Source organism: Perca flavescens, chromosome 20 (genome assembly GCF_004354835.1).
Source record: "Perca flavescens isolate YP-PL-M2 chromosome 20, PFLA_1.0, whole genome shotgun sequence".
NCBI lineage: Eukaryota > Metazoa > Chordata > Actinopteri > Perciformes > Percidae > Perca > Perca flavescens.
The window spans coordinates 12,974,896-13,000,387 of NC_041350.1; the positions used below are offsets into that span (position 1 = coordinate 12,974,896).

Sequence of the window (25,492 nt, forward strand, 5' to 3'; positions counted from 1 at the left end):
GTGTGTATGTGTATGTGTATATATATATATATATATATATATATATATATATAGTACAGGCCAAAAGTTTGGACACACCTTCTCATTCAATGCATTTCCTTTATTTTCATGACTATTTACATTGTAGATTCTCACTGAAGGCATCAAAACTATGAATGAACACGTGGAATTATGTACTTAACAAAAAAGTGTTATATTCTAGTTTCTTCAAAGTTGCCACCCTTTGCTCTGATTACTGCTTTGCACACTCTTGACATTCTCTTGATGAGCTTCAAGAGGTAGTCACCTGAAATGGTTTTCCAAGAGTCTTGAAGGAGTTCCCAGAGATGCTTAGCACTTGTTGGCCCTTTTGCCTTCACTCTGCGGTCCAGCTCACCCCAAACCATCTTGATTGGGTTCAGGTCCGGTGACTGTGGAGGCCAGGTCATCTGGCGCAGCACTCCATCACTCTCCTTCTTGGTCAAATAGCCCTTACACAGCCTGGAGGTGTGTTTGGGGTCATTGTCCTGTTGAAAAATAAATGATGGTCCAACTAAACGCAAACCGGATGGGATGGCATGTTGCTGCAGGATGCTGTGGTAGCCATGCTGGTTCAGTATGCCTTCAATTTTGAATAGATCCCCAACAGTGTCACCAGCAAAGCCCCCCCACACCATCACACCTCCTCCTCCATGTTTCACGGTGGGAACCAGGCAGGTAGAATCCATCCGTTCACCTTTTCTGCATCGCACAAAGACATGGCGGTTGGAACCAAAGATCTCAAATTTGGACTCATCAGACCAAAGCACAGATTTCCACTGGTCTAATGTCCATTCCTTGTTTCTTGGCCCAAACAAATCTCTTCTGCTTGTTGCCTATCCTTAGCAGTGGTTTCCTAGCAGCTACTTGACCATGAAGGCCTGATTCGTGCAGTCTCCTCTTAACAGTTGTTCTAGAGATGTGTCTGCTGCTAGAACTCTGTGTGGCATTAATCTGGTCTCTAATCTGAGCTGCTGTTAACTTGTGATTTCTGAGGCTGGTGACTCAGATGAATTTATCCTCAGCAGCAGAGGTGACTCTTGGTCTTCCTTTCCTGGGCCGGTCCTCATGTGAGCCAGTTTCGTTGTAGCGCTTGATGGTTTTTGCGACTGCACTTGGGGTACACATTCAAAGTTTTCGCAATTTTCCGGACTGACTGACCTTCATTTGTTAAAGTAATGATGGCCACTCGTTTCTCTTTACTTAGCTGATTGGTTCTTGCCAACAGTTGTCCAATAGGGCTGTCGGCTGTGTATCAACCTGACTTCTGCACAACACAACTGATGGTCCCAACCCCATTAATAAGGGAAATAATTCCACTAATTAACCCTGACAAGGCACACCTGTGAAGTGAAAACCATTTCAGGTGACTACCTCATGAAGCTCATTGAGAGAACACCAAGGGTTTGCAGCGCTATCAAAAAAGCAAAGGGTGGCTACTTTGAAGAATCTAAAATATAAGACATGTTTTCAGTTATTTCACACTTTTTTGTTAAGTACATAATTCCATATGTGTTCATTCATAGTTTTGATGCCTTCAGTGAGAATCTACAATGTAAATAGTCATGAAAATAAAGAAAATGCATTGAATGAGAAGGTGTGTCCAAACTTTTGGCCTGTACTGTATATATATACATATAAATGACCGGTCAAAAGTTTGGGGTCACTCAGAAATTTCCATTCCATTTTCTACAACAATCGAGAACCCTTTTATTCTGTCTGTAATGGAGTGGAATGGAAATTTCTAAGTGAGTCCAAACTTTTGACTGGTCAAAAGTTTATATATATATATATATATATATGAATATTTATTTAATTTATTTAACATCTCTGTTGAAACTTTATCTATGTTACTCAGGCCACAGAACACAGTGCCAACACTTTTTATGTGGACAATTGGAAAGAGATGTTGCTTTTAAATGTTTTATTACTACTATTTTCCATTATGTCAGCACCACAAACAGAAATCCTTTCACCTCTCTTGCCCTTTGGATGAATTATCCCTTTAATATCAGTTCTTTTTTTTCAAATACTACCTGCTCATTTTAGACTTCTGATTTAAGGTAGCTTGAAAGCGGCACTTATGCTGTACCTTTATTCAAGTTACGTGTTTGTTAGCTTTTGCAAACTTCATTTGCAATGCATATTTCTCAGGGTGTGTCCTGAGTACAGTCAGAGGCAATATGCTAAACTCCATTAGTTAATCTTTTGGATACAGATGGGAGAGTAAGCTAGTCAATGGTTATGACCATGGTGGATTCATTTCACTTATTGCATTGAGTTGTCACAAAAGTCCCTCTAGAAGGACAAAATGAATAAGAAAAGACACTTTCTGGAGCCTCCAGAGGTCAAAGACTACCTGGTCAAAGGAGAAAGATTCACCAAGTGGTCAGAGGTGAGTGAATATTTCGGTAAAATCTGAGCTATATCTTTTTTCTTTATATGCAAAATCTTTGCAACTCTACCAGTGCGTTTTTTATATTTCATTGCCTGATGAGTGACATGGGAGTTTTAGTTTTATTTAAATCCCACTATAGTTACTTCAATCACTGATGTTGAACTGTTCTGGAAAATATATTTAGTCCTACAGCATAACATTTTAAATTAATCAACACATCATCATCAAACAGCTCTTTTCCAGAGATTTAAACTCAATACATTTCCAAAACTTATTCCCTTGTCTCCATCCAGGACTCCACAAAGACTGCTCCCATCACCATGAAGATGGATCCGAAAGGTTTTTACATCTACTGGATCAACCAAAGCAAGGTAATCAATGTTAAGAGTCTGGGGGGGAAAAAATGAAAAAAACCCTTGCACAATATGTCAGAGGTGTAGGAAAGTGTTGACTTTCATTTTAGGATTCACTGCCTAACAGAAATGCAATGGCTTTTGTGCATCAGACAAACACAACCTGACAGATTAAAAAGCATTTTAAATAGAGGTGTTCATGGGTCAGTGTAACGCTTATCAGTTCAATTTTCTAAGCACAAACGGACATTTGAAAAAACAGAAAAATGGGTTCAAATATCCAATTTTTCATTTTTTTCTTCCTAGACCAATTAAAAAAATTGGACCTTTAAACTGTTTTTTACAAAATTGCAACCGGGGCTCCAATTATTCAATACTGCACTGGTATTCTCTCCCTCGTTCCGCCTAGCTACGCCCCGCCCCCCACTCGAAACTATCAGTTGCAAGCACCTCTGACCCCAAAGTCTATCAGTTTTTTTTTTTTTTTTTTTTGGTCCATATACAGTTAATGACCTGCATATCCCGCAAAGTAAAGGAAGAGAATACCATTGTAGTATTGAATAATTGGAGCTCAGACGCAATTTTGTAATTTTCTCAATTTCTGATCCTCTGAATAAAAAACAGAAAATTGGAAAAACTGGTTAAAGATGCAATTTTGTAATTTGTCAAGGTGGAAAAAAATGAAAAAATTGATATTTGAACCCATTTTTCTGTTTTTCCAAATGTCCGTTTGTGCTTAGAAAATTGAACTAATAAGCGTTAAACTGACCTTCATGTTTCACTAATTCAAATCCAGAGTGTGTAATCTCCATTTGATTGGGATCTGCCAAAACTGTGAATAGATAAGAGCTGCTTTTGGAGAATATTGATTGGTGCTGATATGGGCTCCCCAGCTATCTCTCTCTCTCTCTCTCTCTCTCTCTCTCTCTCTCTCTCTCTCTCTCTCTCTCTCTCTATTGAGGCACCTTCTGGTTTCCACCACATAACAAAACAAGTGAAGCCTACATAAAATGTGTGCCTCATGTGTTATGGGTTGAATCATGTAGCCATCCTGATGTTGACTTTAAAGCGTTTATGGGAATGTGTTGTTAAATGAAAAAAGCAGTGATCTCCTACGCGATGTTTCAAAACATTGCAGTCAAATATGCTCCACACAAACAAAGTAAATCCCATAGTTTTTTCACTTTGCTAAAGAATGACTTGTATCTGAATCCATATTTGGACTGGCGCCTACATTGAATTGAGATGATTCTCTGCTTCTTGTTTCTAGGAGACAACGTTCCTGGATGTTGCTAGTGTCAGAGATACCAGAACAGGAAAATATGCAAAACTTCCCAAAGTAAGTACAGTATTACAGTATGATTTAATGTAGTAACCTGCTCTCTGATCCAATTAAGTAAAACTGGTGTGTTCGTTATGTAAGAATCTTTGCAGGCATGCAAATATGGTGTTAAACCCTTAGTTTGCCATTAAGTAGGAGAGGCATATTTGCTTTGCAAAAACAGCAATGGACACATGCACCCAGGCTACTCCCCCACTACAGAAACACACACGCACACATGCACAAGTAAACATACACTGTACCACACACTGAGTCATGATCTGAGCTTTCTGTGAGTGAGTTTTCTTGTTGTTCTTTTTTAGTCAAAATCTGACAGCTGTAGTTCTTTTTTTCTGTTCCTTGCTGGCATCCACAGAGAGTTGAAATATGCAGCCAACGTCATCCCTTACTGAGGGTTCAGAGGTGAAATCTGTTCTCCTCAAGGAGAGCACAGAGCACTGCATCATCCCAGTCGGGGTGCTGTTGCAAGCACATCTTCCTCTCGGGTCCCTTTTTTTTGGGGAATGGCTCCACTGCTAATGTTAGCTCTGCACTTCTGAAAGTAGCAAGTGATTGATTATAGAGCAGCAGATACAGGAAGGCAGAACCTAATAGACTGGTCTTCTTGCTGCTGTGTTTTGTGTGTGTGTGTGTGTGTGTGTGTGTGTGTGTGTGTTTGCGTGCGCACACGTGTTTGTGTGCATATGTTTGCATGTCTTGGTCAGCAAATTTGCCTGTCTTGGTCAGCAAATTTGCCTGTGTTGAACAAGCTCAATTGCTGCAGACATGATTTTAATTCTTTAGGCAAACATAGGGTGAACAGATGAAAAATAATTAGCTTAAAAATGGCACCATGTATTTTGAGCCAATTGGCTATAAACACATAGTCTGTCTCTTTTGCCTTTCACAGCACCCCAAGGTGCGCAACGTGTTTAACCTGGACTTCCCAGACAGCAACCATCTTGCCAAAACTCTGACCATCGTCTCAGGTCTCGACACAGTGAATCTGACCTATCATAACTTCTTTGCCTCTAAGGAGAAAGTGACACAGGTGATAAGCCACTGTGTATACACTGACTGTGTATGTGTTATTTGCACTGTGTCCATCCTCTAGCTGTTTGCAATCCTCCCTTTCTGTCTACTCTAATTGTTTGAACACAGCCACAGGCCATTAGCCATTACACAATGAGCCTTTGATTTCCCCTAATAAGGTGTCCTCTGTCTCCCCTTTAGTCTGTATTAGACTGTATGACTCCAATATCCAGATTTAATCAACTGTAATGAAATCACAATTGCGCTTTGTTCAAATGCAACATGCACTACTTTCATTTCCTGAAGCACTATTATATATATTAGTGCCCTCTAGTGGTGACTTTGTGTCCATTTAAAATCTTTTATAAAGACTTCCTGATTTCCAGCACAATTCATGTTGACATTAAATGTAATATAATATAAAATATATAAATATATATATATATGTTTGTATTTGTAATTAAATGCACATCAGAACTGGGCAAACGACATTCTTGCAATCGCCTACAACGCTGCAAGGAGCAATGCGTGCAGACACGTCTTCCTGGAGAAAATGTAAGTGTAGATCATGTCAGTTCAGCTGGTATTGTTGCTGCTGAGTGAACACAACACCATGTAATTTCACCATGTATGACACAGAATCATGTGGTAATGGGAAGCCTTTTTGCTCACTCTTAGATACGTCCGCATTTCACTTCACACCAACAAGGACGGCAAGATCCCAGTGAAATAGTAGGTCACAGTTCACCCATCAGAAGGTGTAGGATGGCACACAGAAGTTAGTTTGTACAGTAGATTTCCACATTTCCTACCCAAGGTTTCACTGTTTGCTTTTTTCAGTATTTACAAGATGTTCCCTGCGGATAAGAAGAGAGTGGAAAGTGCCTTAGCATCAGCACATCTCCCTAAAGGAAAGGTTAGAAACAATAGTGTCACTATAGTGTCTACTCTAAGTCCAACTATCTTTCAAGATTTGTTACTGCACTTTTTGTAAACTCTCCTTATAATGGCGATCTCTTTTAAAATGATGTGGATAATGTGTTTTTACATTTCAGCATGACACCATGAAGCCTGACGTCTTTACTGAGTCTGCCTTCAAGGCCTTTCTGACAAACCTCTGCCCTCGGCCTGAGATCTATGAGATCTTCACTTGTTAGTGAGTCAACCTCCGCTGTGCTTCACTGATCATCTTCTAATGTGGCGGAAGAATCATCAATTATCATCTTATTTCCTGTAGTTTTTCTAAATATACACCTACTTTAGCTCAAATAATATATTATTCTTCATAGTTTTTTTTTAAATCCTTCATTCACTTTTTTGCGACGTCGACAAATTTTCTGCCAAAAAAATCGATTGAATTTTGTCATGATTGTCTTTATCATCGTCATTTTGCCCTTGTGGCAACATGGCATCTAAATCCTCTTATTCTAAAAGACTCCGCTAGTTATGAAGCCAGAAAATTGCTTCTTTACATATTCTAAATTGGTAGCACAAAACCAGGAACGCCTAATGTAAGTTATATGATGCCGACGTCATACTTCGCCAGTCAAAGCCTCAGTTCATGCATTAGCTAGCTGGCAGCGGTCATGTGATTGTCACACCTTACTGTGGCCTGCAGCTCCAACAAACCCACCATGACGAAGGAGAATTTCACCAAGTTCCTCAACGAGAAACAGAGGGACTCTCGGCGCAATGAGGAGCTGTTTCCACGTCTGCGGCAGGACCAGGTCAAGGCTCTGATGGACAAATATGAACCCTGCTCCTCTAATTCAAACAGAAGTGAGGTTCATTGATGTTTTATACGGAGGCTGGATAATGCTTTTGTACTTTTGTTATAAATACTACTCTCTCTTGTTCATCTGCAGGTCTGATTTCTCCAGAGGGTCTCTTATTCTTCCTGATGGGGCCGGAGACATCCGTTGTCATGCAGGACATGTTGGCCAAGTGTCAGGACATGACCCAACCCATACCCCACTACTTCATCAAGTCCTCCCACAACACATACCTGACAGGTCAATAGTTCAATTTTAGCTTGTAACTTCTCATACCTGATTAACTCAACACATCAGAGTCATTTAGCTGGACATTTAGCTGGTATTTTAGTCTTTCTGTCTGTCCCCCTGCAGCCGGTCAGTTCTCTGGCGTATCCTCTCCAGAGATGTACCGTCAGTGTCTGCTGTCCGGCTGCCGCTGTCTGGAGCTGGACTGCTGGAAGGGCAAACCTCCAGATGAAGAGCCCATCATTACCCACGGCTTCACCATGACAACTGAGATCCTCTTCAAGGTTCTAGTTTTGTGCATTCCTTAAGTGGGGTTTTCACATTTCACTCTAACATTTTACATATTGACATTTTTGTCTCCTTTTTTAAACATTACCCTTCTGGGTCTTGCCCAATCTAAAGAATAGGGAAGTAAACAAATACGGGAAGCTGAAGACCTCAAGTTATGTACTGTCTCAAAGTGTATGCCAAAAGGCCGGGAGAGCTTTTCATATTTCTGTCATTAGCTTTCTCTTTTTTAATTGGTGATTCAATCCAACTTTATTGTAGGTACATCCTCCTGTAAAAAAAATAATGCAATATACAATTTAGCCCAGATAGATACTATGACTACATTGGTATCATGGACACTGCAGACCAACTTTAGATTCATCTGGAGCTCCTCCCATTACATACACAACCCCCAGACAAATCATGCAATATGGCCATTGGGACCATAAACAGTTTATTATTTAATATCATTTTACTTCATGTAAACAACTCAACTAATAGATGTAGGCCTACCTAAGAGCAGGGGGAAACTATTGAACCCAGAAAATGAAGCACTATAGACGATATAAGGATAGACTACTTTTTTTGTAAGACTAACCCTCTTCCAGTGATTATTTACTTGGTGTTGTCTCTAATACATTTTGGGCCTTTTTAGGAAATGGGCATCTGCTACTTTCCTATGAGCACAGATTGCATTGTTTCTATATGACGTCTTCATGTTTACATTCGCCAGAAGCTGTTCATGACCAAAGAATGCCACAGTGTGTGTCATGGATATCATAAAAACACAATAAATCCACCTTTTATTCATTTCCATGTACACACACACACACACACACACACATACACACGCACACACGCACGCACACACACACCGTCATCCTCTCACTCTCAACACTTCCATTTAAGGGCAGCTGGAGCTCCACAGTCCCAGGGGCCGGGACACATCACTTCAATTCAGTTAACTCTCAGCCTCTATGTGATAGGTTTGGAGCTGACTTCAGGGCCTCTGCATAAAAGCAATAGCTCTGCAGTTTGTCATGTTTTTTCTCTTTATGTTTTGTGAGTATAGTCATGATTGGCTCTGATCTTATGATCTTATGCTTATGTGCAATATTCATGATTTAATTTTATTTGTACCCATGTTTTTTGCTGTTTGCTGCTGTGTCATCGACTTATTTTTTTTATATTTTATACCTCACTTGCCCATTAGATCTCTTTCATTGTAATCTAATTCACATAAAAGTCTAATTACTGTAAATGCCTAGAAAAACAATAATGCCTGTTTCTTTTTGATGTCAGGATGTGATTGAGGCCATCGCTGAGAGCGCCTTTAAGACCTCACAGTATCCTGTTATCCTCTCATTCGAGAACCACGTTGACTCGTAAGACCTGAGTTTTTCAATAAACTCATGCCATGTAATGTTATAACTGTAACACAATGTAATAATGTTCTGATGCCATTATCTCAAATGGAATATTGATGAAACATATTGAAGATGCATTTGAACCTTTCGTTATGGCAGTAACAGCAGACATTAGCAGATGTTAATCTGCTTTGTTCCAGGGTGAAACAGCAGGAGAAAATGGCCAACTACTGCAAAACCATATTTGGTGATGCCCTGCTAACAGAACCGCTGGACAAATACCCTGTGAGTACACTGCTGCAACACAGCTCACTGTCAAAATAATAGAGCTGGATAAAGTTAATAGATGGGGGGGTTTGTTCAACAGAACACTTTGTTTGATAAATTATTATTAGATTAAGAATTCTCGTGGTATACTATGTGACTGTGTCATGAAGGCAATACATGGAAAATAAAGTTCTCTTTCTTATCCCTACAATGCCTCTCATAGTCTCCTGTACCCATCCAACTGATTTATATCAACAGCCAATGCCTGTGTGTGTGTATGTGTGTGTATTTCTTCTTTTTTAAAAGATAATTTTTTGGGGCATTTTAGGCCTTTATTATGGAGGACAGCTGAAGATGTGAAAGGGGAAAAGTTAGTTTTAGGTTTTCTTCTATTTGTCTGTACCGTCCAGCTGAAGCCGGGCCAGCAGATCCCCAGCCCATCTGAGCTCATGGGTAAGATCCTCATCAAGAACAAGAAGGGCAGCCATGAAAAGCCATCCCAGGCTAAGAAAACCAGCACGGCAGCCACTGAGCAGACCACAACCACAGCTTTACCCACCCAGGACCCAAACACCACTTCCCAGGATCCTGCTAACGCAGTACCCAGCACCCAGGAGAACCAAGGTGGACGATGAACCTCAAGCCAAATCAGATTACTTTTCAAAAAGTAGGCCTGTTTAGTTATGTTTTAGGAGTGATTGACATCATGTTTATATGTTTAACAAGAAGGGGACGCAGTTGTGGAGGACACCGAGGAGCAAGAGGAGACAGAGGAACAAGATGAGGAAAAAATGAAGACATCAGATGAGGTAGAGTATGCGGTTGCGATGACATTTTTATTGCTATACATCATCCGTGTCCAGCTAAAACAGAGCAAGCATCAATTAACTTCCTGTCAATCCCCCACAGGGCACAGCTGGACAAGAAGTCACAGCTTATGAGGCAATGTCATCCCTGGTCAACTACATCCAGCCCACCAAATTTGTGTCTTTTGACAATGCCAGAAGTATGTATATTCTTCATAAATTTAACCCAAACACAGATTTAATAGATTTTACAAGACATACTTTACAGGTTAACAAATCAAAGTCAGTGTGAGTTATGCAATTCTTTTCTTCCTTCACAGAAAAAAACAAGAGTTATGTCATCTCATCTTTTGTGGAGACCAGAGGAGAAGCAATGATTTCCAAGACTGCTGTCGAATTTGTCGAGTATCCTTTAAGAGTGCTGTAGATGCTCTAAAATATGACAACCTGTGTTAAATAAGATGAATTTGAGTTAAAAATGACATACAATTAGATCAAAAATATGTTCCTTTATGCTGTCACAAGAGTATCCTGGTTCACATACAAATGCAGAGATATACAACTTCCTAACCCATCTTTCTCAGATACAATAAGAGGCAGATGAGCAGGATTTACCCCAAAGGAACAAGAATGGACTCATCCAATTACAGCCCCCAGCCTTTTTGGAATGTAGGCTGCCAGATGGTGGCACTCAACTACCAGACAATGGGTAGAAATGGACACAATGCACTGATAACCACTTAAAATGACATAAACATGTTGCACTACATGAGAGGATGTAACCATTATTTGTTTCTCTTTAATCACCACTTGAGTCTGACACATTTTAAAATGTCATGCTCTGCCATACTGTTTTTGTTTTTTTTAAACCTGAGCTTTTTTTCTTCACCACAGCAGGTCAGTGTTGCACCTCTTTGTTCTGTGCAGGGCCTCTGCTGTGCTATGCTGCTTCTTGTGCTGAAGAGAGGGGGCATGAATGGGCTGTTTTATGTCTATTTTCAGATTTCCCCATGCAGCTGAACATGGCTCTGTTTGAATTCAATGGCAGAACGGGCTACCTTCTCAAGCATGATGTTCTGCGTCGCAATGACAAGAAATTCGACCCTTTCTGTGACAGGATTGACACGGTTGTGGCAAGCACACTGACCATAAAGGCAGGTTCACAGCCTTGTTGTTATTATGCTTCTCTCACTTTAACCATCCTTGTGGTGTGTCCGGCATAGGGATGCTCATATCTGTGCAAACTAACTACAGAAAGTTTAAAAATGTAAATATAAAGACTTCAAATGACTTGAAACATTTCACATACTAAAGTTGCATCATTTTTGTGTTGCATTGTAGGGAAACTGATGCAATGTGTGTAGCTGGGAGCTGTTTTTGCACTTCTAAATTGAGCACTAAATTAGTCTCTCACTAGTCTTGGGAAGTGTGTGTGTGTGTGTGTGTGTGTGTGTGTGTGTGTGTGTGTAGATGAAGAGTCTGTAATAATACAAGCTTCCCGCTGAGACTGAAATATGGTTCCTGGTATTCAGCAGACTCTGTTTATGATAGAGCTCAGCTCATGTGTTCTGAACACGGGTCCACACAAAAGGACACATCCACATCCAAACTGCCAGCCACTTCATACATGTATGTCATCAAATCTTATTTGCCCTGCCTCACTAGATCTATTCGGGCCAATTTCTGTCTGACAAGAACGTAAAAACAGGAGTCGAGGTGGAGGTGATTGGGTTGCCAGGCGACCCCAAGAAGAAATATCGCACCAAGTGGTCCACCACACCCAATGCCATCAACCCAGTGTGGAATGAGGAGCCTTTTGTTTTTGAGAAGGTGTGTGTCAGTAGACAAACACGTTCAAATATGCACAAATACATGTGTGAGTGAATGTGTTTGTTTGAACTCAGCCATTATAACCCCCTGTTTTGCTGCTGCTGTTGGTATTAATATTTTTTGTTGCTGTTATGATGCATAGATCCTGCTCCCTGAAATGGCCTCTCTAAGAATTGTAGTCCATGAGGAGAACGGTAAATTCTTGGGACACAGGATCATCCCACTTGATGCCATCCAATCAGGTCAGTGAAACTGAGGGTAAAAACACCTCACTTCATGCTTGATCTAATCTCCATAATTTAACATGTTTTAGCCAGCTTCTAGATCAGAGGAGCTGCCCTTGTTTTCAGTTCACCGAGGTTTGTTTTATACTCTGCAGGTTTCCATCACATCTGCCTGCGCAGTGAGAGCAACATGCCGCTCACTCTGCCTGCTCTCTTTGTGTACATCGAGGTCAAGGACTACATTCCTGCTGCCTTTGCAGGTGCTTTGTTTTTTCCTTTGTGTTTCTACAAAAGATAAAGCCTCTGTGGCAATTGAATACATGTTGTTATAGTTACAATCAAGGACAAGACTGTTTAGTTTGGATGTGTGGAGCTCAGTAGCATTTTCTTTTAAATATGACACATATTCTACCTTCTGCCTCAGATTTTACAGATGCCTTATTTAACCCAACAAAGGGAACAGAGAAGACCACAAAGGCCACAAAGGAGGTAACAAAAAGCAGCTAAAGGAAACTTAATTCAGCCGTCATCTACATAAACATCATGTCTCCAGTTCTTTTTTAAATCATTAACAGCACTAATCCACTACCTAGAAGATGACCAGCCGTGTTAGATTGTGATGTTCCTGTCCTTTCATTTCCCACGCAGTCACCCTCTGACTACATTTCTCCCTATGAGTTGCCTCTTGTGGGCCAAACCCCCACGGACAAAGCTAAGGAAAGTGAGGCCCCTGGTGCAGGTAATGAAGCTTGTATATATGGGACACAGTTCAAAGTTTAGTTTTTGAAAGCTACTGAGCTTTATTATTGTTCTTGTAGTAGGTGCTGAATTAAGAAGCTGTATTTAAACACTTTCCAATTCCTGTAGAAAAGGCCACATCTGAACCTACACCACTGGTTGATGCCAATGACCAATCACCCCAGTCTAAGCCAGAGGCAAGTGCAGAAGAAGCTAAAGAAGAGGCTGAGAACAACTCAGACACACCACCACCTGCAGCAGAACCTCCTCAAACTCCTGACAACACTCCTGCTGAAGATCCAGCCACGGACGCAGGAAGTGCCACCGCTGAAACCCTTCCTGAAGCCTCTGTTTCCCCTGAGGAGGCAGCCCCTGAGGAGGAAGCAGTTCCAGAGCCACAGGCAGCTCCTGAAACCAAAGAGGAGCCCATGAACGACTCCAGTACAAACCCTATGCCTGCTTCAGATAACACACCAGGCACAGAAGCTTCCAGCGCTGTTGAAGAGCCTGCTGCTGAAGAGCCTGCTGCTGAAGAACCTGCTGCTGAAGAGCCTGCTGCTGAAGAGCCTGCTGTTGAAGAGCCTGCTGTTGAAGAGCCTGCTGCTGAAGAACCTGCTGCTGAAGAACCTGCTGCTGAAGAACCTGCTGCTGAAGAGCCTGCTGCTGTGGCCTTGTCCTGTCCAGCAAGCGCATTGCCCGAGTCCACAGGATCGGGTGACTCATCTCAGCTGCCGACATGCAGTGAAGGTAACACCGAAGTGCTTAATGTGCTGCACTCATCACAGATTCCATTTTATCAGTGCACTGTAGGTCACTAAGAAGGAAAATATAGAAAATGTCATACTTTTTTTTTTTTAATAAATCTATCACAAAAATAAACATCCACTGCTGACACGAGTATGAAGATTGTCACAACAAAGCCTTGTGTGTTTATGCTGCAGAGCCTTCGACTGTGACTACCGAAGAACTGACACAGCACAAGAACTATCTGAAGGTCACCAAGCGTCAGGAGAAAGACATGAAAGAGGCAGAAAAGAAGAATCAGAAAAAAGGAGAGGATCTGATTCAGAAATACTCTGATTCCTTCAAGTCCATCAAAAAGAAGACCTCTGTGAAGAAAAAAGAGTAAGGGGATTCATTTTTTCCCATTTGTTTGTCGGTTTCTGGCTGAAATATGGTAGTAAAACAAATGTTTGACAAAAGACAATTAGATAGTGTTTGTGGTGGAGTACTTAGATCTATCCGTCCAATTGTTAATGTTTAGTCATTTACCAAAGACAGTTCCGTTTCCAACAAAGTAGCAGTGAATTCAACAGTGTATTAATACTGACCCACTACCAACCATGAAGGTTTTGTTGTTTTGGTCAGTGTCATTAATGAGATGATATTTAGAGGCATGGAGAATATTCCTCAGCTAATGGGTTTTTCCAGCTGAATATTAGAGGATAAAGAGAACAACAAAATTAATATGGGCTGCAGTGTCTTTTGTGCACAGCTCTTAGCTTTTAGGACAAAACGTGTTATTCAAGGCCAAATGAGCATCGCTGTAGGATTTCCAGTAACCTCACTCTTTGTACATTCATTTTTCTGTAATTGGAGGGATAGTGGCTGTTAGTCGATAAACTTTATTCCCCTTGCCTTATGTCCTGTTATGTTGTGTCATGTTATGTCTCCTCCAGGGGAGGGGGAAACACCTCTGATTCCAGCGTGATGATGGAGCAGGTGCAGGAGCAGAAAGAAAAAATGCAGGTTGAGCTGCAAGCTATGTGGACGGAGCAGTGTGATCAGCTGAAGAAGAAGAAAGAGCAGTGTGCTACAGAAGTTAGTAAAATACTGGTTAATGTTTAAAGTTGGCTCATTAAAAATTCTGTATTCCGTTTAAAATGCAAAAAAGACATTGTAAAGTAAATCAGTACATTTACTCAAGTACTGTACTTAAAGCTGCACTAATCAGTATTTGTATACAAACAAGGGGTCAATTGACTGTGTAATGTGTCACTTGTAGTGGCAACACCACAAAAATGATCAACTTCTTTTATTGACTCTGCAGTTTCCCTCAGTTATACAGAGAGTTTTTGTGTCTTTCAGCTTATTGTTTCAGTTTTATGGCCTGTTACTTTACTGTTTTGGTTCAGTGTTCAATGAAAAAGCCGTATATACCCACTACACATAAGCTGCACAGTCAAAGTTAGCGACTAGCTGGTGGTGCAGCACTAAGCAGCTAAAGTGCCAGATCTTTCCCTTAGAAATTGGTGGAGACCAAAATAGAGCTAAAGAGAGTGAATATTGTTACATTCGCTAGGTGGACATAAACATGACTGAATTATAATGTTGCTCTGTAACTGCTGGATGTAAATAAGCAAGTTTTTGCTAACAAGTTCACCATATCAATTCTTACAAGCATTCCTTTCTTTCCCCCCATTTCCAGTCTGCCTCTATACTGTCATATATCCAATAATAAATAAATAATAAATTGCCAAAAATGTATCTTTAAAGAACAAATAATAATTGACTCCTTCTCATCCAGCTATAACACAAAAATGTTTAAGGGTTGCCATAAGTGCTGTGGAGTTAGTGTGAGAGTTAGTATCCTGCAAACAGGTATTGGGCCAAGTGCTCTCATTAAACTTAAAGCTAATGTTCATGCAAATTAGGGCTGGACTTTTATTTGGAGAGAGACTTTAATCACACACAGTGTGGACATTGTTATTTAAACTACTCAAGTCTAATTTTTTTTAGCTTTATCTTGACTGTGATTGTGTCACTTCCCTCCTATTGTGACAGAGACTGGCCAAACTGTTGGAGATGGCCACAGAGAGACACACCATTGAACTGAAGACCCTGGAGAGGTGTGAGCACACATAAAACACATTATGTGACATTCTGTACACACAGAGTGCAGAGGGCTTTGCTGAGTCTGTCCAATCTGTGCCCTGAGATTTTGGTGGTGCACTGCATGTGTGTGTGTGTGTGTGTGTCATCTGAGGTGAAACATTTGACATTTTGCAAAGACAATACCATCAAATAATACATAAATCACCTCAATGTGCGGGTCTTCCAAAGTCCTTGGCTGGCTTATGCTGTTCTGGATGTGTGTGTGTGTGTGTTATCCCAAGTCCCCAGCTGGCGGATGGATATCTCAGGACAAGCATTATCCAACAGGTGTTTAAACAGCAGTAGGGAAGTGAAGGTAGCCTTGGTAATCTACCTGTCCACACAGACATTATAACCTCACACTTAAGCCTTCCCGTCACTGTAAAGAAAAGGTCACATCAAAGACACACAGCCCAGCATCTCTTGTTTAAAGGGAAAAGGTTGTTATTAGGGACACTTTTCATTTTTAGGATTTGAACCAAGCTGGAGCCCTCACTCTCTGTCTTTGCCTCGTTTTGCAGTGAAACCAAAGAGAATAAGAAGAAAACACTCTCAAAATGTTCATCCTCAGAGAAAGCGAAGTGAGTTCACAGACCTTGCCTTCAGTTACTTTGTGTGTTTCCATTCATCGCCGTGTCTTTCACTGTGTTACAGTTTCCTGACCAAAATGAAGAAAAATGATCCATGTTCTTACCCCTCCGCCACATGGCATGCACATTAAGTCTGGCTTGATTTTATGAATATTTAACATTATGTGCAAGAGATCTAATTGGAAATTATAATTATCTTCTCTTAGGTTGAAAAGGGCAATGAGCATAGAGCTGTTGGATGAGCCTCGTCAGTCTGATGATGCAGTAAGTAAACTTTATAAGCGAATAAACATACATCTGAAAATGTCAAACTAGGCTACTCCTTTAAAGGAAATAGCAAATCACATTGAAATCCTCACCTGATTTTAACTAAAGTTTGAAGCCACATGCTCACATGCATCACTGCATATGTACCATAAACAGTATCAATATCACAGCTCACACTTGACATCCACGGGCTTGTTCAACACATGTTGTATTTAACTGTGTAACTATGGTTACGAAAAGACAGCAAGTGCCTCAAGAATTGAACAAAAGCTCGCTTTCCTTTTAATACATCTAAACACATACACCCACGTGTATGCTTACAGACACACACACGTTGTTGAACTGTAAGTACACTCACACATGTGAGCATGCACACCCATTCACCCACAAACCACCCACATATACAAACACACACACACACACACACACACACACACACACACACACACACACACACACACACACACACACACACACACACACACACACACACACACACCCTTTTACCCAATGAGTAAAGTTCAGTGGGCCCTGATCATAGGCCAGGCTTGTCCAATACTCAGAAGCTGTTTCCAGGGAGCAGACTAATCCACGTGTGGTCGATGACTCACTGGGCTCCGCGCTAGTTCCTCTGTTGGCTCATCAAGATTCAGACCTGTTGTATCTGGGTTAAAGACCAGGCCATTTCACTGTGCTCCTCTCCAATTGACTTCATTGTAGCAAACCCCACTCACCCCTATGCACATTAGAGTCACATTACAGCTCATTTTGATCTACTTAATCAGCATTTGCCCAGTAATTACAGCAACTATTTTAAACACAATCACTTGTTTAATCAGCACAGCCCCATTGAATGGCCCGGTGTAATAAGGAGAGTGTAACAGAAGTGGACAAGTCCAACCTGTTGTGACTTAACTGTATTGATTCTCTTGCTCGGGTTGTATCCCATGGGTGCATTCCTCTACAGATATACACACACACATACGCACACACAGGGAGAAACATGAGCAGAACTGCTTGTAGACATGCAAACTCTCACTTGATACCACATGCACACATGCTCACACAGACTCAAACCACAAATCAATTGTGTTTTACAGTAGCCATATGTTGTGTTGTACTATTGTATTGTTACAGTCTTCAGATTACAGCCCACAGCAAGTGGCTCTGATGATGAAACAGGCTGCTACACTGGAGGAAATCAAGACCCTGACTAATCAGGTACACACACTGACACCAGAGTACACTTATGGCGCTTTTCCATTACATGGTACCTACTCGCCTTGCCTCGACTCTACTCGCCTTTTTTGGTTTTCCATTACGAAAAAAAGTACCTGGTACCTGCTAACAGGTACTTTTTTTAGTACCTGCTCAGTCGAGGTTCCAAGCGAGCTGAGGCGAGCCGAGAAGGTGACGTGAAACCCTGCAGGCTGCTGATTGGTCGGAAAGAAGCGTCACTGATCACTGCATTGCTAGCGAGAGATTGCATTTTTAAATAGTTTAGCCAGCTGTGTTTTTTTGCTGCCGGAGGCTCCACGCAGAGCTTTCTCCGTAGCATACAAGTGGCCTGATGGTTATACTGGTGCGCTGGTGTGTGCATGTGTGATGTGTGTGTGTCGAGTCGCCGTATGTGTGTGTGTGGGGAGCTAGTGAGCGAGGGAGAAGTGAGAGAGTGACGGCGATTATCTCCGCAGCGAGTAGCGACTCTAGAGTCATATATATGTGAGAGAAACAAAGCGAGTAGCGACTCTAGAGTCATATATATGTGACCACGGTGGGAAATCTGGAGCAGTAAACGTTAACTATCTCTTTGATATCATGTTGTTTATGGAGACGGAGAACCAGGAAATGCGTCGGGGATATGTCAATGGGAAAAGCAAGCTACTAAGCCACGCCCACGGCAGTCGCTATGACGACCAGCCACGTTGAGGCGATACTAAAATCTGCAATGGAAAACGGACGCAAAGCGAGTCGAGGCGAGTAGAGTCGAGTAGAGTCGAGGCGAGTCGAGCAGGTACCAGGTAATGGAAAAACGCCATAAGACAGGAGTATAATGCACTTATAACCCTTTCTGAACAAAAACATATGAAACTCAGGAGCTAAACTACGAACGAAAAGTCCCTTTTGCACATTCCTGTTTACGTTTCCATTGCATCTGAAGATCTGTGAAGACTAGAAAAATTTGATCAATGACAGTTTTACCAATCAGCAAATGTCCAGCACTGCAAACCCTGATGATTGGTAACCATCACAAAGTACTACCCCCTGAGGAAGGACTGTTTTGCTGGCTGAAACCATCGCACAGTGACTACATTTAGTCCCTGGTACCTCCGGTCAAAAAGGAGATTTAATTCCCGAGTTCTTGATCCTTTAAGAATATTCATGTGGTGGAACATCCTCCCAAATGTGTGTCCCCACAATGTGATTAATACAAGATGTCAGCAACATATCCCCTTTTTTTTCAAATTCAATGTCAACCGTGTCCATTCAGTGATTATACGTAATGTTTAAGGACACATCCAGTTTAGGCAATTGAGAAAGTACAAACCAAGCTCCCACCGCTGTAAATTATATCAGAGCACTTTTATGACAATGCTTTGCTTTGAGTTAAATTGTTGAGAAAAGAGGTGTTAGATAGTTTAGACAGTGACGCGTGAACGCCAGATGGATAGTGTGTTTTTAATGTCTCACTATTAGTATTAACTTACAAATACAAACAGTTTTTGATATTGAGAGGAGCTGTGGGATGAATTCAAGCAAGTGCAAAGAGTTTTTCTTTCATCATGCAAGCTAATCTTTGCTGTATATATTTAACAGCATTGATTGAGCATTGCACCATATCCTTAAGGTCCCATATTGTAAAAAGTGTGATTTCAATGTCTTTTTAATAAAGCAGGTCGAGGCATTATATAAAAACTGTGAAAGTATCAAAATCCTCAATCCACAGAGAAATGCACACAGTCTGTGTTCAGGAACTGTGCCTTTAAACGAGCCATCAGGACTTCCGTACAATTGTCATGTCACAACTAAACTATATAAAGGTAGAAAGTGCCGCTACAGTCATTCCCCGGCTGCAATGATGCAGATGTAGAAGACCCGGAAATGCTGACCAATCAGAGAAGAATGGGCTTTTTCGGGAGGGGAGGGCTTAATTAGGCAGATGCTTAAAAGGGAGTATTTTAGACAGAGGGTGAATACAGCTATATGCAGACATTGAACACCAAGCCATTTCTGAGAGTCTGAGCTCATTAACAAGCACACCCATGGCCAAAAGCTCCCAAATGTCTTTTGAGCAGAATGACACAGTTGTATACATATACATGTATAGGATACAATATAGGAAAAAAATAATTTTGGCTGTACATCATTCAGACAAAGAATTATTTATTTTTTACAAACTTTACACTAGTCTTTGTGCTTTGGTTTGCTGTCTCAGTCGCGGATTGAAGGAATTTTTGCACATGGCTATTAATATGTCACACAGTAAACAAATATGACTGCTACCGTTAATCTAGAAGAGCATAGAATTTTATGAATTTTACAGCTTCTTGATCATGCAAATGGTTGATTTTTGGCAAATATTTGAGGATGGACATGTAAAATATGATATTTTTATGCAGTTGGTGGGGTTTTGGCTTAACTTTGGAGCTTTTTTCAGCTTCTTTCTAGGGTAAGTGGTTTTGTTTGGCGATGTTTTAAACAAAACATGCTTTTTCAAACCCAATGGCAGATTTTGGTGTAACGAGGGTTAAATCATGTAGACATGTTCTAGTAAAAAACCAAAATACAAGTCAACATGAAAATGAGCACAATATGGGACCTTTAATACAGGCACATTGCCACTATATTAAATATCCTAAAAACAGCTCATCATCACTCTTGTTTAAAATCAGTCCACTGGGTTCAAGCCAGTTCCCTAGCTTGAGGTGAGCAGTGATCTTTATTTTCACTGTTGCCAATACACAAATCGATTCTCTAAAGACTATGCCAAGCACCTGGCAGAGAAAATAAACTATGCAAATGTCAATGTGTCCTTTTGACAAGCCTGTAACCTCTAACTAACCTTTGGCCCTTGGGTCTGCAGCTCAATCAGGAGGCCCTAAAGGAGCACGATCAGAAATTGAGGTCTCTGCCAGCAGAGGTGAAGGATACTGTCAATGTGTGTGTGGGGGCCCACTTTCCTGAACTGGTCAACCAGGCTGGAGACAAGAAAGTGGAAGGAGTGGGCTTCTATGGCGATGTCTTCCTGGGTTAGAGTTGCCTTTTGATCTGTGACCCTTTACTGTAACCCTCTTCTCACTTTTTAGAAACGTTTTTTAGATCTTCTTTTAACCTGTTACATAACCTTCAGTCTGAGCATAACTGGAATAGAAAAAGATCCAATTAGCTCTTAGTGAAATTTCCATTTAGAACTGCTATTCATAGAGAGAGCTCTTTTGGTAGTGATTATGCAAAAATTATGTTTTTGTGGATGAATTGGAAATGATTTTAATTTTCTTTTAACTTTTTATTTCTGTTGCTTTTCACCAACCAAAAATACCCTAATACAGCGACAAATATATTCCAGATGAAAGCCCATCAATAAAAGCTTCAGTTCACAGTCTCCTTTCTGTTCTCTTAATCAGTTCAAAAATAGGAATTAATGTAGCAAGAAAAATGGGATATCAGAGTCTGCAGGCTGAATCGAGACAATGAGTCCATCTGCAACACTTCAGCACATTGTGTGTAATACTCCATGAAGCAACAGCAGAGCATTCACTGTGAGATGCAGGTGTGCTGGAGTTGTAAAGAAGGTTTTGCAGAAAAAAGCTACATTTACTCTTTGGGACGAAGATCATGTGAAGCCATAACGATGGAAATACACAAAAGGCAGCACATCAATATTCCCTCTGCATAATGTGTTCTTGTGATGAATAATCCTTAATAAACTGTACTTTGCACTGTATATGTGTGTGTTTATTTTTCCAGGTAAGTTTTATCTGCATATGTTTACATTCCAGTCCTTACTCTGGTTTGGATCATATTAGTCATATGTTTACTATCATTTTTTGTTTTACTGGCCATTATGTGACTTGAGTTGAAGACACCCCTGTGTGCATGGCAGATAGTTATCAGAAACCTGGATAAGGTGTTTACATGTCACAGCATCCCATTTTCTATCAGAACACTCCAGCTGGCATATCCAGGTATATAAAATCAGGATATGATGGTTTCAAAACGTAATTGGTATGCACCAAAAACCTGATCATAAGCAGGATACTGCATTTAATACTCACTGAGCTAAATGCTCAGTTTTTTAGGAATGCCCTGATTTCACTTACATAGTTATTCACATTCACACCTGCAAAGCTCCCCTCTGTAACCACAGTCTAAGATGTTGTGCCATGCTTAAAAGCACTGAAAATGAGGAAGGGGGAGCTGCGCTTTCACTTATTCTTCCTGCTGGTCCAGGGATCAAACTGGCATCCTTTGGCTTACAAACATGCTTCTCTAACCTTTAAACCAGTAAGTGTGTTTCCATCTATCTGTTTTTGTGCACATTTTCAATTTTCACATCAAAAACCTACTGAAATATTAAAAAAGTGTTTACGTTTCGCTGAGGTAAAATAGTGTATCCATAAAAGCAAATTATGATGTGGCACCTGACAGGAGAATTAGCTTATCTCAAATCGCCTAACTCCTAATAATCACATAACAGCAGTAGATGGAAACACTCATTGATTTGCCCATTTTCTGGAAATCATGTTAAAATATGCGTTACTTAACTAGTGGTTCCCAATCTTTTTTTATGGTTGTAAAACGCACATGCAGTGCCCTGCTACGCTCTGCTACGTCATGCTATGCCTTGCTCAGAGGTGTTAAGTAACGAAGTACAAATACTTTGTTACCTTACTTGAGTAGAAATTACTGGAGTAATTATTTTACAGGTGACTTTTTACTTCTACTCCTTACATTTTCACACAATTATCTGTACTTTCTACTCCTTACATTTAAAAAAAAGCCTTGTTACTCCTATTTCAGTCCGGCTTGTTTTCATTCCGGGCTTGTCATCGTTCAACAAAAAAGCAAAAAACAAAAACCTATCCAGATAAATTGCGCCATCCGGATAGAGTGAATTAGAATGTGGTTGGATGAGAAGTATAAACATATACCATTCCAACACCCTATTGGTTTGTATGCAATCCATCGTACCTGCACATGACACAAATAACGTCACAGTCCAGCAAGGAAATAGCAGACATTTGTAGCCCAGTACGAATATGTCCGTGGCAGAGACTCAAGAGAACTTGAGCGAAATGTCCCAACCAAGCATCAGTGAGGAGGTGGGTAGCCAGGAAGACCAGCCAACCCTTCTACATCCCTGGCAGTACCTGGACAATTTTTCGAAATGGTTGGATGCAAAAACAACTCCTTTCGAATGCGCTGCAAGCTCTGCAATACTTATAGGCAACTAGTCATCATATCTTCCGCTCTATGAAACATGTTAATGCTCAGTATTACACATATATGGTTCTTTAATGTATTTGCATTGTACTAAAATGCGTTCATTTTCAATGGGCATAAATGCGGCTGAAACAGGTGCATGCCACATTTTTCAACATTAACATTTTAATATAACATTATAGTCATTATAGCCTTTTTTGTGGAGGTGGGGTAGTGCACTACAGGCCCCTGTGGCGCGTCATAAGCTTTTGTCCTTGATGGCACTTTTTTCCCTTGCATTACTTTTACTTTTATACTTTAAGTAGTTTTGAAACCAGTACTTTTACACTTTTACTTGAGTAAAAAGCTTGAGTTGATACTTCAACTTTTAGTCTTTTTAAACCCTAGTATCTATACTTCTACTTGAATAATGAATGTGAATACTTTTGACACCTCTGGCCTTGCTACACCCTGCTGCACCCTGCAGTGCCCTGCTATGCCATGAACTACTGCAACAACTACTATTTCTAGTCATAGTTCCATTATCTTTATTGTGACTATAATTGCCACTGTTCATCATAACCCCAACGGCAGACAACTGCTCATCAAGAGCCTGGGTCTGTCCGAAGTTTCTCCCTAAAGGGAATTTTTCCTCGCCACTGTCGCTAAGTGCTTGCTCTTGTGGGAATTACTGGAATTGTTGGGTCTTTGTAAATTATAGAATGTGGTACTATCTGTAAAGGGTGCATGTCTGAGAGTCCAAAGACACAAGAAAACTGAACACAAGAGAAGCACAATCTGAGAAGCACAATGAGTAAAGAGTTTCTGTTGGTACATAAAGGCTGGTGATGACTGCAAAGGAGCATCTTCCCAGCCCCTTATCTCTCTGTGCATTGCCTCAAACCTCTACAATGGCCAGTGTAATTTAGCATGATAGATTTATAATAAGAAGATTATTGTCTTTTCTCTCCAACTGATACGAGATCTGAGATGGATCGAGTGCTCTTTTCAAAATACAGCCCAAAAGGCACGTGGGATGGAGTGAATGCAAATGACAATAATTTAGATAAAGAATATTCCAACCTAATGTCGGCTCCATATATGGTGTATTAAATGACAGAGACCGGGGAAATCTTTCATATCAAATCAGAGGCACTTGTTTCTTTAAGTGTTTACACGTGCATGCATTTATTAATGAACACAGCTTTCCTCTGACTCACCGTTCAAAGCAATCTGTCCGTATCGCTTATTCCTTTTCTGTGTGACTCCCGTCTTCTGAATCAAATGACATGACTGACATTTAAAAGTGGAGGATCTGGACAAACCACGTCTGGGAGACACAGCTTGTGCCTGAGAGTCTTGCCACCTCATGCACAACACAGATGAACTGTGAGCTTGAGAGTGTGAAACCAGTCAGTCTTGAATCACCGGGCTGATAATCTTACATAAGCTGAAGACAACTCTGGCAGCTCTGTCTCATACCAGCTGGAGAGGGATGGCCTGAGCAGGATCTTTCCATCTTGCCACCAGGCAACACTTGGCTGCTCACACCGGACGGAGAGCACACACACGTGAGCATGCATGCACGCATGAATGCACACAAAAGGTGGATGAAGGCTAAAATGAGGATACAAAAGATAATCAAGCAAAACCCTTATATGCTAGTGTTTAACATGCAGTAAATATGTTTTACATATGAGAATATGGAATGAAATGGACAATATGGTGCATGTTTTTGGTATTCGTAAAGCACAAACAAGTACTGTCTATGGTATTTTGCTTAAAAGGGGTTTACATAAGTTTAATGTTTAAATAATTTTTTTCTGAATGAATGTATTTAGAGATTTTCATAACAAATGAAAAGCATAAAAATTGTTAACACCAGCCATCAATGCAGTCCCACTAAATCTTGGCAGTAGCTGAAACACAGTTCAGTACAGTAGCTTTTCTCATTTGCTGTCTGTCTATTTTACAGTAATCCTGAAAAACAACAGAGAAACAAAACCCAGCAAGTGAAAGACTGAATTCAGCACAATTCTAAAATGCAAGATTAAAACAACATGGTAAAAAAACAAATGGTGTATTTTTGGTCAGACGAGCACAAAGAATGAGGACACTGTAGAGCACAGGTGAAGAGTGAACTACTTTTCTTATCCTCTTGTTGTTTCCTGTGTGAGGAAGCAGGCCTGACCCACAGGAGGTGGAGACTTGACTTGAAAATGGATGCTATCCAGGATGAATATTACAGTAAGCACCCACACCACCCACATACACACGTCACAGGCTGCATGTGTGTGTGTGTGTGTGTGTGTGTGTGTGTGTGTGTGTGTGTGTGTGTGTGTACTTATGGTACTTATACTGCCTTTAACCCTCCCAGGTCTAAGCCATTTTTTCCCATCTTTGGTCACCCTGGTCTCCTTGTATACTAATACTTGTGTAACCTCAACCCTGTTATGCACAATCAAGTTATATACATCATTTTTTCAGGAGAACCTGGGCTTTCAGAGATGCTGCAGGGATGTCACATAAATGTATAAATTGTCATATGACTATAAAGATAAAGAAAAGGACTAAACGTAAATGAAAGCTCACAGATATGTATTGAAATCACACAGAGAAGATAAAAAACTAAACCTTTTGGCTTTTGAAAATTGTTCTCCCAAGTCTTGGCAATCAGGGGAAACAAAATTAAACTCTGTAACTAACAAAAGGAG

At 40.6% G+C, this 25,492-nt stretch overlaps 1 protein-coding gene across 1 annotated transcript; it reads left to right on the forward strand.

Moving 5' to 3' along the window:
* The first annotated feature begins 2,329 nt into the window (after window positions 1-2,329).
* On the forward strand, window positions 2,330-21,237 carry plcb2 (phospholipase C, beta 2). The gene is made up of 32 exons (XM_028566334.1): window positions 2,330-2,413; window positions 2,710-2,787; window positions 4,040-4,108; window positions 5,001-5,141; window positions 5,598-5,677; window positions 5,801-5,854; window positions 5,963-6,038; window positions 6,178-6,278; window positions 6,741-6,901; window positions 6,988-7,134; window positions 7,249-7,406; window positions 8,695-8,777; window positions 8,960-9,044; window positions 9,437-9,650; window positions 9,753-9,835; window positions 9,936-10,032; window positions 10,153-10,237; window positions 10,417-10,541; window positions 10,835-10,986; window positions 11,498-11,662; window positions 11,805-11,904; window positions 12,042-12,146; window positions 12,311-12,375; window positions 12,535-12,625; window positions 12,754-13,371; window positions 13,566-13,749; window positions 14,304-14,445; window positions 15,409-15,473; window positions 16,020-16,079; window positions 16,295-16,352; window positions 17,493-17,576; window positions 20,440-21,237. The coding sequence occupies exons 1-32, from the start codon at window positions 2,330-2,332 to the stop codon at window positions 20,608-20,610; spliced, it is 3,981 nt and encodes a 1,326-aa protein (XP_028422135.1). The 3' UTR covers window positions 20,611-21,237.
* Window positions 21,238-25,492: the final 4,255 nt, after the last annotated feature.

Excerpts from the sequence above, each read along its gene's own strand:
- plcb2 (XM_028566334.1), top strand. The coding sequence starts at position 2,330 with ATGAATAAGAAAAGACACTTTCTGGAGCCTCCAGAGGTCAAAGACTAC. Across the intron at positions 12,376-12,534 it reads CCACAAAGGCCACAAAGGAG|TCACCCTCTGACTACATTTC; the intron begins GTAACAAAAAGC and ends TTTCCCACGCAG. Across the intron at positions 16,080-16,294 it reads TCATCCTCAGAGAAAGCGAA|GTTGAAAAGGGCAATGAGCA; the intron begins GTGAGTTCACAG and ends ATCTTCTCTTAG.